At 44.7% G+C, this 18635-nt stretch overlaps 1 protein-coding gene across 1 annotated transcript in view; it reads right to left on the reverse strand.

The window, feature by feature from the left end:
* LOC138303682 (lecithin retinol acyltransferase-like) overlaps positions 1-13070 on the reverse strand; it is a 299328-nt gene extending 286258 nt beyond the window's left edge. The window contains exon 1 of the mRNA XM_069243012.1: positions 12448-13070. Within this exon, the coding sequence (XP_069099113.1) occupies positions 12448-12981 (534 nt within the window). The 5' untranslated portion in view covers positions 12982-13070. The remainder of the gene's footprint in view (positions 1-12447) is intronic.
* Positions 13071-18635: the final 5565 nt, after the last annotated feature.

The raw sequence follows: 18635 nt of genomic DNA on the forward strand, positions 1-18635 counted from the left end.
TCAGTAGTGCTTCTGTCAGGCAAGCATAGTACAGAGGAGGTGGAAGCCACTGCAAGTTCTGCCTCACAGTTCATTTAATGCGATGTACGCAGTAACTGCAGATCCAGTCTTAACCCCTTAGCTGCTGGGCCTTTTCCCCCCCAGTGCTGAGCCCTTTTTTGGCTATTTGGGGTAGTTCGCGCTTAGGGCTTCATAACTTTTTGTCCACATAAGCTAACCACGCCAAATTTGCGTCCTTTTTTTCCAACATCCTAGGGATTCTAATGGTACCCAGAGTTTGTGGTTTACCCTGGAGGAGACCAAGAAAATAGCCAAAATACAGTGAAAATTTAGTTTTTTCCAAAAAAATGGGAAAAAAGGGCCGCCGAAGAAGGCTTGTGGTTTTTTCCCTGAAAATGCCATCAACAAAGGGTTTCTGGTGCTGAAATCACTATCTTCCCACCTTTCAGGAACGGGCAGACTTGAATCAGAAAACCACATTTTCCAACACAAATTTGGCATTTTACTGGGACATACCCCATTTTTACTATTTTTGGTGCTTTCAACCTCCTTCCAGTTAGTGACAGGAATGGGTATGAAACCAATGCTGGATCCCGGAAAGCTAAACATTTCTGAAAACTAGACAAAATTCTGAATTCAGCAAGGGGTCATTTGTGTAGATCCTACAAGGTTTTCCTACAGAAAATAACAGCTGAAATAAAAAAATATTGAAATTGAGCTGAAAACAACAGCCATTTTTCTTTATGTTTTACTCTGTAACTTTTTCCTGCGATGTCAGATTTCTGAAAGCAATATTCCGTTTTGTCTGCTGGACTCTTCTGGTTGCGGGGATATAAAGGGCTTATAGGTTCATCAAGAACCCTAGGTACCCAGAGCCAATAAATGAGGTGCACCCTGCAGTTGGTTTTCATTCTATACTGGGTATACAGCAATTCATTTGCTGAAATATGAGGAGTGAAAAAGAGGTATCAAGAAAACCTTTGCATTTCCAAAATGGGATCAAGATAAGGTTTTGAGGAGCAGTGGTTATTTGCACATCTTTGAATTCCGAGGTGCCCATACTAGCATGTGAATTGCAGGGCATTTCTCAAATAGACGTCTTTTTTACACACTCTCTTATATTTGGAAGGAAAAAATGTAGAGAAAGATAAGGGGCAATAACACTTGTTTTGCTATTCTATGTTCCCCCAAGTCTCCCGAAAAAAATGATACCTCACTTGTGTGGGTAGGCCTAGCGCCCGCGACAGGAAATGCCCCAAAACACAACGTGGACACATCCCATTTTTTCACAAAATACAGAGCTGTTTTTTTGCAAAGTGCCTACCTGTGGATTATGGCCTCTAGCTCAGCCGGCACATAGGGAAACCTACCAAACCTGTACATTTTTGAAAACTAGAGACCTAGGGGAATCCAAGATGGGGTGACTCGCGGGGCTCTGACCAGGTTCTGTTACCCAGAATCCTTTGCAAACCTCAAAAAGTGGCTACAAAAACAAGTTTTCCTCACATTTCGGTGACAGAAAGTTCTGGAATCTAAGAGGAGCCTCAAATTTCCTTCCACCCAGCGTCCCCCCAAGTCTCCCGATAAAAATGATACCTCACTTGTGTGGGTAGGCCTAGCGCCCGCGACAGGAAATGCCCCAAAACACAACGTGGACACATCACAGAAAACAGAGCTGTTTTTTGCAAAGTGCCTACCTGTAGATTTTGGCCTCTAGCTCAGCCGGCACCTAGGGAAACCTACCAAACCTGTACATTTTTGAAAACTAGAGACCTAGGGGAATCCAAGATGGGGTGACTCGCGGGGCTCTGACCAGGTTCTGTTACCCAGAATCCTTTGCAAACCTCAAAAAGTGGCTAAAAAAACAAGTTTTCCTCACATTTCGGTGACAGAAAGTTCTGGAATCGGAGAGGAGCCTCAAATTTCCTTCCACCCAGCGTCCCCCCAAGTCTCCCGATAAAAATGATACCTCACTTGTGTGGGTAGGCCTAGCGCCCGCGACAGGAAATGCCCCAAAACACAACGTGGACACATCACAGAAAACAGAGCTGTTTTTTGCAAAGTGCCTACCTGTAGATTTTGGCCTCTAGCTCAGCCGGCACCTAGGGAAACCTACCAAACCTGTACATTTCTGAAAACTAGAGACCTAGGGGAATCCAAGATGGGGTGACTCGCGGGGCTCGGACCAGGTTCTGTTACCCAGAATCCTTTGCAAACCTCAAAAAGTGGCTAAAAAAACAAGTTTTCCTCACATTTCGGTGACAGAAAGTTCTGGAATCTGAGAGGAGCCTCAAATTTCCTTCCACCCAGCGTCCCCCCAAGTCTCCCGATAAAAATGATACCTCACTTGTGTGGGTAGGCCTAGCGCCCGCGACAGGAAATGCCCCAAAACACAACGTGGACACATCACAGAAAACAGAGCTGTTTTTTGCAAAGTGCCTACCTGTAGATTTTGGCCTCTAGCTCAGCCGGCACCTAGGGAAACCTACCAAACCTGTGCATTTCTGAAAACTAGAGACCTCGGGGAATCCAAGGAGGGGTGACTTGCGGGGCTCGGACCAGGTTCTGTTACCCAGAATCCTTTGCAAACCTCAAAAAGTGGCTAAAAAAACAAGTTTTCCTCACATTTCGGTGACAGAAAGTTCTGGAATCTGAGAGGAGCCACAAATTTCCTTCCACCCAGCGTTCCCCCAAGCCTCCCGATAAAAATGATACCTCACTTGTGTGGTTAGGCCTGGTGCCTGCGACAGGAATAGATCACACAACGGTCAATGTTGGTCCTTACGTGAGGCAGCTGTTGACCCTGGGGTGATCCATTCCTGACACAGACACTAGGTGTAGGCACTCAAGTGGGGTAGTGTTTTTATCAGGACAGGTGAGGAGTCACTGGGTGGTAGGAATATTGTGGATCCCAGCATATTCCTGTAGTTTGTGTGACAGAAATGCGAGAAAAATTGAGTTTTTTTTCAACATTTCAGCTTTGCAGGGTATTCTGGGTAAGAAAACTTTGGGGAAGCCACACAAGTCACACCTCTGTGGACTCCCCCGAATGTCTAGTTTCCAGAAATGTTTGGGTTTAGTGTGTTTCTCTATATGGCCGCCGAATCCAGGACCAAAAACACAGGTGCCTGCCTTACAAAACCAGTTTGTTTTGCCATGGATAATTTTGATGTCTCCACAATATGATTTGGGTGGTGGAATTTGGGGCTGAACTAAATTGGGGAGCTCCCAAGAGAGCACTCTCTCTCTGCTTGCCGCCGCATTCACCTGCTCTCTGGGTTGACCTAACCCACTATTACCCAGTTGCACAAACAGCTTGCGAAGGGACAGCAGGACTGTCCTCATCACCTCCCTCATAATGTACTGGAAGAGGAGTTATCGAATGGGACTCCTCTGACTGAAAAATCACTCCCAGAGTCTGCGCCATTGTCCTATCCCTCAGATGCTGTCTCAGTATCTGATGTCTCAGTCTCTGATCCTATGTCAGAGCGGTCCTCTATAACCCGAGTGTAGGCAGCAGTCATCCATCAAGATGCCATCTCTGCTATTGGCTAAACTGTTGCTCTAAAACACTAGCCTACGTAGACAGTCACAAAATCGATGGTGTGTGAGATACGTGCAACAGTAGAGGCCACCTTACCTGCGCTTCTTCCCTCAATCAGCACGTACTTTCAAGACACTCAAAAAACACCTTGTCACATACCATTCGTCACAGTCTTTAGCACCTCCTGCGCCCAGTCCAACAATCATTATTGGTGCTCCCACTCCCTCCTCCTCGGATTCCCTCATTACCACCCAGCAAAAGTGCCCTTCATCTCTCCATAGACTTTGCTAATGTACTCAGCTATTTACATAAAATACAGATTTGCTCTTTGCAGTAGGCATATAAACCTTCTGCGCTTCTTTATGGCACTAAAACTGCCACTAGACAAGTCGGACCCTTTTCCCCCCAGGGAAACCACACACATATTGACAAAAGTGATATATATATGACAGCCAATCACCTGAAACTCAACTCAAGCAAAACCGAAATAATCCTCTTTGGCCCACACAAAAACACCTTGGACCCCTCATGGTGGCCCACCACGCTAGGCCCTGCACCCACCCCCGCCAACCACGCACGCAACCTCAGCATCATCCTAGACTCCTCCCTCTCGATGACCCAACAAATCAACGCTCTCACCTCCTCATGCTTCAACACACTCCGTATACTGAAAAACATTCAAATGGATCCCCACAGAGACAAGAAAAACTGTCACTCACGCACACATCAGCAGCAGGCTTGATTACGGAAACGCCCTCTACGCCGGCACCACTCTAAAACTCAAGCGCAAACTACACGCATCTAGAACTCAGCAGCACGACTCATCCTCGACCTCCGCCGACACGAACACATCTCTCCACACCTCAAATCCCTCCACTGGCTCCCCATTGACAAAAGGATCACCTTCAAGATCCTCATCCTCGCACACAAATCACTCCACAACACAGGCCCTGCCTACCTCAACGAGAGTCACCTTCCACACCCCCACACGAAACGTCCGCTCAGCTGACCTCTCTCTCGCCTCTGTCCCCCGCATCAAACACACCACCACCGGGGGCAGATCCTTCTCCTACCTTGCACCCAAAACCTGGAACGCCCTCACAGCCCACCTTCGCAAGACCCAAAACCTACTTCTTTTCAGGAAGGGCATCAAAACCTGGCTTTTCGAACAGTAAACCTCCCAGCCCCTTTCCCTCCCCCCGCCCCCCCCCCCCAAGCGCCTTGAGACCCTCACAGGTGAGTAGCACACTTTATAAATCTCTTTGGTATATATAGATCTACCTCTATATATATATATATATCTATGTACATAGATATATCTATAGATATATCCATGTACATAGATATATCTATCTACATAGATATATAAATATAGATCTATATATAGATCTATTTTTTTTAGTTGTTGTATGGTTTCCTTGGGGGCCAAAATGGCCCCCAGGGAAACCCTACAACATCTAAAAAAAAAAATTGCCCCCACAGGTGGTCACCCTGCCCACGGGCGACCCCCTGTCATTTTTTTTTTTTTTAATTTTTTTTTTTTTTTTTTAAAACAATCCCCTGGGGGGGGGGGGGGCGATCGCGCCCCCCCCCCCCCCCCCCCCAGGGGGCACCTACCTTTTTTTTTTTAATTAATTATGCCCCCGGGGGGGCGGCCCGTTTTCCGATGGCGTCTAGTGGTGTTTCCTGGCCCCCGATCGCAGCTGTGCTGCGATCGGGGGCCAGGAAACACTTTGAGAAGGCCTCGTAAGAAAGGGGAGACTCTCCCCCTTTCTTACGAGGCCTTCTCAAACTGTTTCTGGCCCCCGATCGCAGCACAGCTGTGACGGGATTTATTGATACCCTTCCTGGTGTCGGCCACTGGTCGTGACCCGCACCAGGGAGGGTGTGTGGGCGTCGGCCAGTGGCCGACGCCCGCACCTAAGCGGTTAAACTACATGCATCATCCACTAAATGTGACGAGTGGGAGCAGTATTTCTTGTAAACAACAACACGATTTCTCTACTGGATGCCTGTAGCTAATACAAGTGATAGATTTCGCTTCTTCTTGCTCCTGGGTCTGTCTGACAGATACTTTTTATTCTGGATACCTGCAGTAAGTACATTCCTGTGTGTTGTTTTCTGACTCTCTTTTGTAGATATATTTGGTCATCTCTCATTACTTCCTATATCCAGTGCATGCTGGTTATTTGCTCACGTATCTCTCCTTGTTGTGCTATCTACAGTATTTTTACCCAGACTACCTGTAACCTGTCCATTTGTGTGGGTTGCGCCTTGTTCGCCCCAGGCGAACTCTTTAAACCATTTACCACTGCTCACTGTTTTTCGTCACATTGCTATGGCCTGACACTCCTGTACGCACTTCTCAGAGTACCCACCCTGGCTGCCGGTGCCCAGTGCATTCTTATGGGTTCCACTTCTAGTGCTCAAACCCAATCAATAACCACAAACCTGTGACGTCTTTAGGATGTCAGACAAATACTTGTAATCCGTCATTCTACTGGATTCCAATCAACTCATACTATAGGTACTTTATCACAGTGGCACAGGCATAGCATTCCATTACCCATCACACAAGACACCAAATAACTAAATATCTCGACCATTGTCATAACTTACAATCTTTCAGACACTGAATGAACACAGGGCGTATGTGTTCCATTTCTTGCTTTTCTTCATTCCATTTCACAGTTTGGTGCAGTGAACCAGGCAACCATAATAGCACCACTGTAATCCATCACTCATGGCGCCAAGGCACTTTCCACATCAGCCACACTACACATCAGCTCTCTTCCAACTAAACGCATCTCCAACGGTAGGGTGCTGCTTGTTTGCTAATGTGCCTCGTTAGGGATATGAAGCACTATATGAATGCTACTAATTACAATATATTACAAAACTTAGAAGGGACGTTGTAGGATCGCCAATTTCCTCTAAAAAACAAAGGTTTCAACTTTCTGGCTCACCATTTCCAACTTAAAATACCATCAGGCAGTGTGATGTTAATATGGGGTTGTTAAATCGATTTTTTAAGTTCCTGTTCTAGAACCTCCAGCAATTTCATGGCCTAAGAGAGCACTTTCATACCATTTGGTAATCTGAAGTATCTCTGATAATTTTAGAACAAGGATTGCACTTAAGACAGTTTGGATAGTGCTGTGTTACCATTATTCATTATTACCACGTAGGACTTTCCAGTTCGGGTACCATCATTCTCAGGTCTAGTGGAGTCCTTCAGAAATCATTTAGGCTGTGTGGCTTTTCCCGTGGGAAAGTCTAACTTGCATACAGTATGCCTGGCACAGGTATAATGTGACTCAAGGCTTTACAATCTGACAAGTTGGGCCCAATGCATCAGTTTATAATTGTGAAGCAGTGTAGAGCACTACTTGCACCACAGTTGCGTCACAGAAAATGATGCAATGGTGGCACAAAGGCTTTGTAAATTAGGCCCTATGTTTGGGATAGGGTGGTGTGGTGTGTGATGTGGTTTGTGATATCAGAAGCCCTTACCAAATCAGGTCCATGCCATCAGAGTGACTGGAATAAGAATTACCTAGCTAGAGGTATGTGTTTGAAGTAACTCAAATAGCAGTATTGAGTGTTTACTGTTTAGGTTGGTGCTGTTGAAAGTATTGTGATAGCAAACTATATGGAATATCTGAGCTGTGCTGTATGTGTGCTCTGTGTTTTGTCCAATGTGTTCTGCTGAATATTGTACGCATCTACTGAAATTGTTGTGTGCACTGTGACTTCTGATTATAAGTCACATTCTCACAGCTCTCCACACCCAAGTGTGTCTCCTTGAGTGTGCACTGTCATGAGTTTCTTTATTTTTAGATCTCGTTTGTTAGCACAATTGTCTGGTTACTTATTGTTATTTTCAAATATAACATACTGAGAGTAGGGTTTTGGTCCAATCTGGGGAGTATAACTCCCTCACTTCATGTTATTGGCTGCTTGCTGTAGCATTCTGCATCTACTGGAATGCATTAAAGACTATTTTATGTTTGAAAAGTATACTCACCCATCATGCTGTTTGTCACCTTCAGTTCTTTATTTCTTATAAATACATATACATAAAGTAATCTGTTATTTTCTACTGCCTATCACGGGGAATGGCAATAAGGCAGGCTTTCATGTGATAAACATCAACTGTACTTGGCTATGTTTACATGTGTTGGCATATTGAAGCCATACCTATTTTTTTTGCCAGAGCTTGTTGTGTGTACTGTTGTGCGCTCATTGTTACCCAACTATTTGGAATATCTGTGCTGTCTCATATGTTATCATGAGTGTTTGCTGCTAATAGGAGGGAAGTAAAACCCATCTCTATTGACTCTATGGTCTCTGTTCTGTCTAATGTTCCTTGTAGGCGCATGAGAAGGATAATTGCGCTCCTCAAGTGGAGCAATTTTGCATGGCTCCTCAGGAGCCCAATACTAATTCTAAAACTGTCCTAGGACGGGAATACTTTGACTCAGATATTAGTAAGTTTATGGCACAGCGGGACAATGTTGTAGTCCCTATGTTGAAACTTATATTAGATTTTAGGCCCTGATTACGAGAGCTTCAGTGGTGGGGTGAGATTTACTGTGCGCAATACAATCTAATACTCTACAGTTCATTAACCATCCAGTGACATAAATATTGCATAATACAAGTGAAGTCCTTCTAAATTGGCCAATACATGCCGAAGTTCGTGTTTTCTACCAAAATCTGCATGCCCAGTGTTTGCTGTGCATTTTCCCCCTGTAAATATTAGTAGGTAGATCTGCAAATGCATGTGTGGGGAAACCTGTGTGGTATTAATTTTCTCACACCCAGTAAATACCTAGCTTGGTAGCCTCTGCACACTTCATAATTCATACCCCTGCGCAAACAGGGATTTATGCACCAATCGGAAATTTCTGGCTCAGTTGTAATCAGGGTCTTAGTGGTTTGCACGCACTGTATAGGAAAAACTCAATTGGGATAATCTTATGAGTGAATTGTAGTAAATTTAATATTATGTGTACACCAAACCTTGTGACTTTTGTGGTGCAAAATTCGTGACACACATATGTTGTAATTGGGCCTTTCTGCAGGCATTAGAACTCTGCATTTTACCACTAGTACCATTGCTGAAGGTTTTGTGCTCACTCCCTTAGACCTGGTAAAGTTGGCCTACACCCAATTGGCACATTTAATTTACATGTAAGTCCCCAATAAAGTGATACTGCATGTACCCAGGGCCTGTAAATTAAATGCTGCAGCACTCATTGTGCCACCCGCTAAAGCAGCACTTTAAAGTGTACATGTCTCAGGCCTGACATTTCAGCCTGTGGTCCAGTTTTAAGCTGCCAATTCGACCGGGCAAAATAAACCTTTTGCCAGGCCCAAACCTTACTTTTTAATACATATAGGTTACCCCTAAGGGGAAGCCTAAAGGCCTGCAAAGCAGGATGCATTGTATTTTAAAAATTAGGATATGTGGGATTATGTTTTACTTGTTCTGGTGTGAAAAGCTCCTACATTCATTTTTCACTACTGTAAGGTCTAGCTCTCCCGTTGGATAAAATTGGGTTACCTTATTACTTTTCATTAGTGCTAACATTTGATTAGGAGTGAGTAGAAGTGTCATGTTTGGACTCATATGAATTGTAATTTAAAACCCTCTTTGACGGAAAGTCAGATTTTTACGTCACAATTATGAAAATGCCACTTTTAGAAAGTTCACATTTTCTTGCCCTAATTATTTGGTGCCTGCTGGCAGGGTCCTAGATCACATGGCAGTAAAGGGTGCTTGTGCTGGTGTTTGTGTACTCCTGCCAGACAGTGAGACAAAGGGGATGGTCCTGGATGTCTGAGAGCAGAATTGAACCCTGCCCCACTTACACTTCAAAGGGCTAGCCTCCAACACACATAAGTTAACCTGACACCAGCTTTTTGTCACCCCAGACTGCTTGGAGGCATAATGCGGAAAGGTAAAAATGTTCCTGAATCATATGTGGGGTAGCCCAGAATGTCCCCCCACTTCAAAGGCTGGCACCAGGTATAAATATTGGACATTCAGAACACCACTTCAGTTCAGCACACTCCTGGGCCTGTGCGCATTACAGAAGGACTGCTGTCCAGGTGCTTAAGGCTTGCTCTGTCTTCTGAGAAGGAAGATTGGGCTTGTTCCCTTTATCCTTGGCTAATTTGAGTGACTCCAAGGGTCAGTTGGTTGTCCTCCTGTTCTGAGCTACAGGGACACAACAAGCTCCAGAGCCCTCCCTGCAAGTGCCCAACTGACCTGCTGCAATGGGCCTGCCTGGCACCAGTAACTCGACCTACCAAAGCCTTGTTGACCTCTGCTGGAGAGAATTTCCTTTCCCCAAGAGGTGCCTCTCCAGGTCTTTGGATCTTGGCTGGCATCAGTTCAGCTCCTGCTCTTAGAGAAGGCAAACTACTGAAGGGATGAGCTCTTCTCGACCACGAAGTAGCCTGGTCACATCATGGTTCTGCTGACCGTGATAACCACCAACACAAAGCTCTAGTGAACCCAATTCTGGACCTTACAGTGGCTGCCAGTAACACCAGCCCAAAGGTGGCCGCAATCGCAAAGCTCCAGCAACATCCGTCCACGATGCCCAACCAGATCTTCACGTTACAGCAGCATCTGTCCTAAAAACACTAACCTGCTCTGCATGCTACAACAATGACCGATCCGTGATGCTCTCCCTGCTCCTCGTAGCCTCCATTGCCGCAAATGGAACTCTTCACATCAGACTTTAAGAAAATAATTTTTCAGTTGGACTAACCGAGTTCTTGTATCCAGTCTGCACTCCATTGCTGTTGGCCTGAACTTGTGACTTTCCAGTGGTCTAGCACCAGCAGATGACAGCAAGTGGTGCTTTGTGCTTTTAGGCTCTATATCTACCTAACACTTTGAAATGGAATATTTGTGGATCTAGATTTCTGTCATTCTGGTATATTTTTTATTAATATTTACACTATTTTTCTAAATTGGTTTGGGATTTTTCTTGTGTTGTGTTTTCACTTTATTACTGTTTATATGCTGCATAAATACTTCACACTTTGCCACTCAAATAAAGTTGACTGCCTTGTGCCAAGCTAGGAGAGCACAGGTTAATTTAGTGACTTTTGTGATTCTCTCTGACAAAGACTGTGGTTGTTGCCTGAGTGGGGCTTACGATCCAATTTCTCACAATATACAATTTTATAAGTAATAAAGAGACCAATAATGGTTTATAAAGACACTTTGGCTCACATGGCTGGAATGTAAAGATGGATTAGCTGTCAATTTCTAGTTCATTCAAGGTTCACATGGGTACCATATCATGATTCATGGTGGTAAAGCGGGAATGACATTTCCTGTTTGTATGGGGAATGATACATTTCCCTGTAGGGGGTCATTTGATAGCTAATTCATTTTACGATTGTATAATCTGTTGACATAGCAATAAAGTCATGGTGCTGTGATGGCCAATTGATGCAGCTATTAGTAAAACATCATACCAGTGATGTTTTACCACCTTTTTGACGATTCTGAGAAATAGTTTGGAGCATTCAAATAACCCATTCCAACAATGTAGTAACCAAAATTGCATTAAGAACTCATCACTTCTTGTTTGTGAAAATACTTTAAGATGAAGTGCTCGTCCCAGTCCTTATATCCTAGCCCCTCACTTCTACATGTACATGTGCAAACATGCGCATGGTCAGACAATACTCAAGCATACATTTACCTTGCTCCGGGTAGTAATAATGGATCTTAAACTATAACATTTTGACAAAAGCATAATCCAGACATGTTGTAGAAACGTACCCAGTAACTCGTTTACTAAGTTCTTTAAGGCAGAACTCAGAAAAATGTGCTGCATGCATTGTTAAAAAAACGGATTCTGAAGTGTTTTGAAATGCACAAGTTTTCTTGTTCTAAAGAAACTATTTTGAAGGGATCACAAAAAACACATTTGAAACGTTTTTTTACAAAGTATCCTTATTTAGTCATTGTATTTAGGAATATTTGTATACATTTTGCTGCACTACTTTATTAGAATTCGAGCAACTGGGATAAATGTGGTATCACAGTAACGCTATTACACTGTGGACGAATTTTCATTTCCATTAAAAAATATAATAAGAGTGGAAACATTTGCAGTGTTTAATTTGAGCCTGTGGTTGCAGGTGGGAACCACCTGCACTCATTTTTGGGTACCAGCCTTTATTTTTGCTTCATAAGACATGTCCCAAGAACAAGAGGGATAAAATCACACAAAGGGGAAAGATCGAGGACGTGAAGAACAGAAAAACCATCACCAATGGAGAAAGCAGGAACCTCCAAGAGTGAGATAACAGGGAATGGGTGTCTGGTAGCGGATTAAAGAAATATGAGGTGGATTGAAGAACACACAATCTTTGCATTAAGCCCACTGACATTTAATTGCACAGACTGCTGACTTCTAAGATTTGGTGGATATTTACTCAAAAAGTTCAGCCAAGGAGACTATGAGAAAATGCACCCGCTACAGATATTGTATTGTAGCATTTGCAAGTGCTTACTATTCCTGGGCAGGCTTACCCACAGCAATACCAAGCCACAGCTCCACTCCATGGAGGGTGTAAGGATGTTGTTTTTGTTTTCAGGGAAGTGTTTTCATGTCGGGCATAATAACCACCCAGGTACAGTTATTTGTTTTGGAATGCAGCTTCTGGTGAGATGATGATGAGGTTATGTGAGAGACAGAAGCACACATTGTAACTTTAACACGTTATTGCTGTAATGTCCAAATTCTACGGTTATATTGAAAAGTAGAACTGTATCTTGGGTACTCTGGTTTAGAAGTAAACATTTGAAATGTAAAAGTTAGATTTTTTTAGTTTTATTTGTAAATCAAATACTTTTCAGAATTTACCTTATCGGTTTGAAAGCTTACTAGTTTGTCGTATCTGCAGTATGTCACAAAGTGTTCACAATTGTTCCACAGCAGGCTGTATGCAATTGATCCCACCAGCTTCTCAGCACGCGTGGCCACTTCTTCATTTGATAGTGGCTTGACAGTGAACTTGCGGTCCATGTGATTGATGACAATGCTGGCTCCATAGGCAAAGTTCTCCACCGTGTCCACCCTGATACTGGCAACCTTAGCCAAGACACCCATGATCAGCCTTTTGTTGGTCACAACTGTCTGAATCCGGGATTTATCCCTTGAAATAGCTGGAAGGATGTCAGGCATCAAGTGAGCGACCCTGTTATCTCCTAAGTAGATGCCGAAGTGGACAAAGAGCGTACGCGAAACCTCCAGTAGGTCACCTCTTTTGAAACAAGACACATCGTAGTAGTTTGCACCAGTGTTTGTTTCTTCTTTCTTAGTGCCCTGTCTGGACCTGCCAAAGAGAATCACCTTCTCCAGAAGGAATGTGATGAAATCCAACAAAGTGTTCCTCATGCTGCTCACTGGAATGTGCACTGCTTGGAGCTGCAAGGGTTGCCTTCCATCGGCTTACTTCTAAACTCCGCAGTTATAGCGCAGCTTGAATGGTAGAGTCACGGCTGAGAATGATTGGCTGAAAAGATTATGGGCGGCTCTTACATTGAAACTTTTGTGCTTCTTTGAATCACTCCTAGGAGATAAAAGTAAACACTCGGTAGTAGGATTAAAACCATATCATTATGACGCTGAAACGAGCGACACCTTTGAAGAGCCATTCGATCCATACCTGTTTCTCCTGTTCTTGCAAACCTATACTTTTGCATTTTTCTCACGCAGTGCCTTGTTGCCTGTGAACTCTTGTACCTGACACGCCATATCCTCAGGCACATGCACAATCGTCTAAGCAGATTTTCAGTGTTATACATTTTTTTGCAATTTCCGAAAGGCAGAGATTCACATTTCCGGAATCACGAAAAGATGGTTCTCATGGAACATTTGAAAATTTTCCCAAAACAAAAGTATTTATCATGGTGTCTGTAGTGGAAAGGTCTGGCACATTAATGAAATACTTTTTGGTGCTTACTTTTAATGAGAGTGCTCACCTATTAAATATGCTTTTATTATTGTTATGTTATGCAGTTCTTGTGTGGTGCAGTCTTTACCAATTATTAGCCTCTGAACAGTAATTGTGTTTGTGCCTCTACCATTTCTGCCCCTTCACCTAATCCATACGAGAAAGCAGTTTCAGTTTAAAACTTTCTACACTGAAACAAATCTCCTTTAACTATGTGAAACTGTAGCAATTAATGACGAGAGGATTTAAAGCATTATTTTTCAGACTTTCTTTTTCTTACAAAACATTCCTTTACATTAGCTTTAGACACTTCAGGCTCCTCACCCACGCACACAAGGCACTCCACAACACCGGACCATCATACCTGAACAACAGACTCAGCTTCTACACCCCCCCCTGGCATCTCCGCTCCGCTAACCTCACCCTCGCCTCCATCCCCCGCATCCGACGCAAATCTTCCGGCGGCAGATCATTCTCGTACCTCGCCACCAAGACCTGGAACACCCTCCCGCCGGATCTACGACAGAGCCAGGACCTTCTTTCCTTCAGAAAACTACTCAAGACTTGGCTCTTCGAGCAGTAGCAGCACCCCCCCCCCAGTGCCTTGAAACCCTCACGGGTATGTAGCGCGCTTTACAAATTGATTGATTCATTGTGCAGTTGGCTTACCAGGTAAAAAGGAAGGTAGCATCGCTGCCATCATTTTGATTACTTGAGCAGCTAGTTGGAAGCACATACAAAACTATTTTTATTCGTGGTCAAGAGGTTGAGGGGCAAAGCAGTTATACATCCAACAAGGCCTGCGGAGAAGTGGAATAAGCAGTGGCAAAGCCAATATGTCCTGGTTTCGTGTGCACATTAAAGGGAGCCAGAGAAACAAAAACATGGAATGTATTGAAGACTTGCATTTGATACAGTCCTGTTTTTTTTTCTATTTAAAATAAAGATATGTTTGAAACATTTGTATTAAGAGGACAGAATATTGTAGCCAGTACACCATCACATACATTTTTCTGTTGTCAATGTAAATAGCAGAGAAATAGAACAACAACAGTATAACAATAAGGAAGCATACCTAGGCAGACTGTGTACACACACCAGCGGATCCGTCTCGGCGTCTGGTCCCAACAATGTCAACAGATAAGTGACTGAAATATGTAAAGTTTAAGGATGCAAAGAGACAAAGTCAGGGCTTGTAAGAAAGAAAAAAACACCCACTAGTTAAAGTGCAGCATACTAAGAGGTATAACACAGGGGTCTGAAGACAACGAAAAGGTAGACTCCCTCAGGTACAGCATGGGATAGTTGGGGTGGCATTGGAGTAACAGAAAACCACAGAAAACCTCCCTAAATATCTAAGGAAAGTTGCGATTGGTCTTTCAACCTGTAGATCAAGTGCCCATATGTCTGTGCCATGCTATCTATCCATATAGTCCTGAAGGGCAGGGGCTGTTTGCTTGGACCAGTTCCAAAGAACACACATTTTCACCATCAAGGCAGTAGCATGCCAGTGAACCTCATGTCTAAGTACCAAGGGGACACTCCTTGACTCATGTAACAGCCTGAGTACTGCTGAGGTCCAGCAGCCCAGGTCACATGTATCCATGAGGACTAGCCACACCTTGGTCCAATAGAGCTGAAGCATTGGGCAGGATCATAGAATATGTAGACTATCACTGAGGGACTAGGCACACCACCACCAGCTGGAGAAGGGAGCTAATCTCTCCCAAGAGAGCTGTTCTGGAAGTGCCAATCATACAGGATTTTAAAGTACCTGCATTTCGCTCGTGCTTCCTGGAGACCTCTGTCGTGATCAGCCATAACAGGCGCCAATTGTGTTGGGGAGTATGAGATGGCAAGCCAGTGTTGCCCCCGAAGTAAGATAACACATTCCAACGGAGCAGAGAATAGTCTGGTGACTAGCAGATCCTAGAGTTCTGTAGACAATTTCTTGAATTGGCCTCATTGAAACAAGTAAGTACATGGTGATGACGGTTTGTGGAACAATTTAACTGTCTTCAGCATCGAGTGAAAGCAGTGCAGCAGCTGCAGGTATCTCCAGAAATGGGACCTGGGTAGGGTATTCATATCAGAGACTTCCACAAAGGGTTTCATAACTCCATCCATCAAGATGTGGTCTATTTAAAAAATGCCCTTAAGATGCCAGTCCTGTCATAAGGCTTAGAGTCAATGGTCACAGCCATGTTGTGCCGTACCGGAGCTTTAAGGTGGGTAAGCCCATCTTCTCGGATGAGCTTGTGTGTCGTAATCCAGATTGTTAGAATGGGGTCTCTAGTTGGCAGTGGTTTGCACCCTGTCCAAGTAGAGACCCTCACTCTAGTCTGGGTGTGGGAGTCACACAGCTAAGATAACCCGTGCTCACCCACTTGGCACGAGCAGACAGGTTTATCTCAGAGGCAGTGTGTAAAGTATTTAGACAAAACAACAAAAATCAAACATACACAAGCAAAGATAAGAATTTTTAAATATTAAATTCTAGTAGAGCACTTAGAAACACAATAGCTCCTACTGGGTCTATCACAATGTCTTGATAGAGTTGGTTCCAACAGACCAACTCCACTCATGAGGGAATGCGGGCCTGTCATAGAGTTGCACGGACCACAGGTACAGTACCTTGGAAAACAATGAGGAAACAAAGACGTTGAATAAAGTCAGGGAGGTGAGGCGTCTCTGGAGCCGGTACAGTGTTGGCTCCTTGCTGCTACCGGGGAGGTGAGGTATTGGTTTCATACTGCTAGGCAGGGGAGGTAAGGGGTCAGTTCCTTACAGTTGTATGGGTGGTGATGCGACATCAGTGGCGAGGCGTTAGTTCCTTATGACAAAGCGGGGTCAATGAATCCAGCAAGTCAAGATGCAATGCATTGAATTTGCAGTGTCATGTTCAATCCACAAGGCCAAAGGTGCTGCGTGGAGTCTTATGCAGGTGGTGGTGCGGAGTGGAAGAGCGGTGCCGGGTCCAAAGTCACTCTGGAGTCGATGCACTTGTTTCTTCTTAGTTACACCAGAACTCACTCCCAAGGACCCAGGGACGGGATTTGGATCCACTTGACCACGTGACTGAACATCTGCTCTCCAATCAAATTGTACAGCCACTCATGTGAGTTCACCATCCTTCCCTTCACCCAACCATCCAGTACCATGAAAACGTACCCCGCATCATCCCCATCTGGTAATACAGTGTCTGACTCACCCTGAAACTCAAACTACCCTTCTCTAGGGTGACGCAATACTCCCATAACAGAGCTTCCTCCATGGGGTTACATCCTAAGCACTATACTAAGATTTAGGGGGTCATTATGAACACGGCGGTGTTTACCACCGTGTTCATGCTGGTGGTCATTAAACTGACCGCCAGCCCCCATGAGACCCTGACGGCCACAGAAATAACATTTTGCTGGGCTGGGACATTTCCAGCGGCTCCATCAATGCTGCTGTGCAGCGGGTACAGCAGCACCCGTCGCGGAGATCACTGCCCATAAATCAGTGACCTGCGCGACGGGGCATGCACGGGGGCCCCTACACTGCCCATGCGCAGCACCACTTACGCCAGGGGGGAACCCATCAGAGAAAGGCTGGAGGAAAAGGGATCATTATCCGAAGGGCAGAGCTGCTTCCAGCGCTGACCTGTCGGATGATGATTTCCTCCACCATCAGGCTGCCTGTTGGCGCCCCCCCCCCTGTGCTCATTATATGGCGGTTCAGACGCCCGTGCCGGTGGCGGTCTTTGCCGCCACCGTCGGCATGGCAGTCTGAACCGCCAGGGTTCATAATGAGCCCCCTAATCTTTGAAAATTCATATCTTCACTTGTGTACATTGGATTTTTGTTGTCTTGGTCTTGTTTTACTCAGATAAATATTGGCTATTATTCTAAACTGGTGTGGAGTACTTTTGTGGTGATTTCACTGTGCTACTGTGTGTGTGGGTACAAATACTTTACACATTGCCTCTGAGATAAGCTTGACTGCTCGTACCAACGTACCAAGGGGGTGAACAGGAGTTATCTTAGCTGTGTAAATCCCTTACCCTGACTAAAGAGAGGGTCCCTATTTGAACAGGGTACAAACCACTGCCAACTAGAGACTCCATTTCTAACACTGGTGATCAGAGGTGAGGATAGGACTGGTATTTGTACTTGACATACAGTGGTTGGTGTACACTACTTCTATATCACAGACCATTACGAGATCACATACTGTTTCTCCTTTGGGATTTTTCTTTGCCTTCTTGAAACTTTGCAAGTCTTGAGTTGTGGCCTCAATCATGTCTCAGTCTGGTGAGCCATCAGCCGTAGCTGTAGCTGCAGATTTGGTGTTTGAGCATAAAAGGTTGGAAATCTATACTGTGCCTCAGTTCAAAAAGGTCTGTAGGAAGTTCAAGTGTTCTTTGAAAGGTCTCACCAGGAAGGAGGTGCTGCAAAAGGTGCTGAGGGGGTGGTCGTCAGCCAGGAAGACTGGTGAGTGCACAGAGGATAGGAATGATGTTGTGGAGAAGGAGGAACAAAGTCTGCACCTGGCATGGCTGGAGGAACCAGCCATCTCAGTCGGTGGGGTGAGGTGGCAGCCTCATTGGTGGAAAAGCTCCCTACAGAGCTGGCAGCAATGTTTCCTCTCCAGGCCTGTTTCCAGAGGAGCTGGAGAATAGGCGGAGAGGTAGGAAGCTCCAGTTGGAACTAGCCATACTCAAAGCAGAGGCAAAAAAAGAAAAACTTGCCATGGAGGAAAAGGAAATGATGTTAGCTCATGAGCTGAAACTTAGAGAGCTGCATCTGAAAGCCTGGAAGGCTGGGTTCAGCTCTGATGGTGGCAGTGAAAGTATCATGGTCACTACTAAAGAAAAGGTCCTCAAACCTAGAGACTTGGTATCTAAGGAGAGGGTGACATACACCAGTGGATCAGGCATATGTGGTAGCTCCAGAGGTGTGCAGGGTCTTTGAGGTAGATTAGGGAACTAGCACAGGGAATCATATTCCTGGTGGTGGAAGAAACTCCATTGGCTCTAGAAGGTAGTGACAAGGAGAGGTGTACCCTCATGAAGGAAGCCCTGGTATGGGGCTATGGTGTCACCCCAAAGGAG

Source organism: Pleurodeles waltl, chromosome 1_2 (genome assembly GCF_031143425.1).
Source record: "Pleurodeles waltl isolate 20211129_DDA chromosome 1_2, aPleWal1.hap1.20221129, whole genome shotgun sequence".
Classification (NCBI taxonomy): domain Eukaryota; kingdom Metazoa; phylum Chordata; class Amphibia; order Caudata; family Salamandridae; genus Pleurodeles; species Pleurodeles waltl.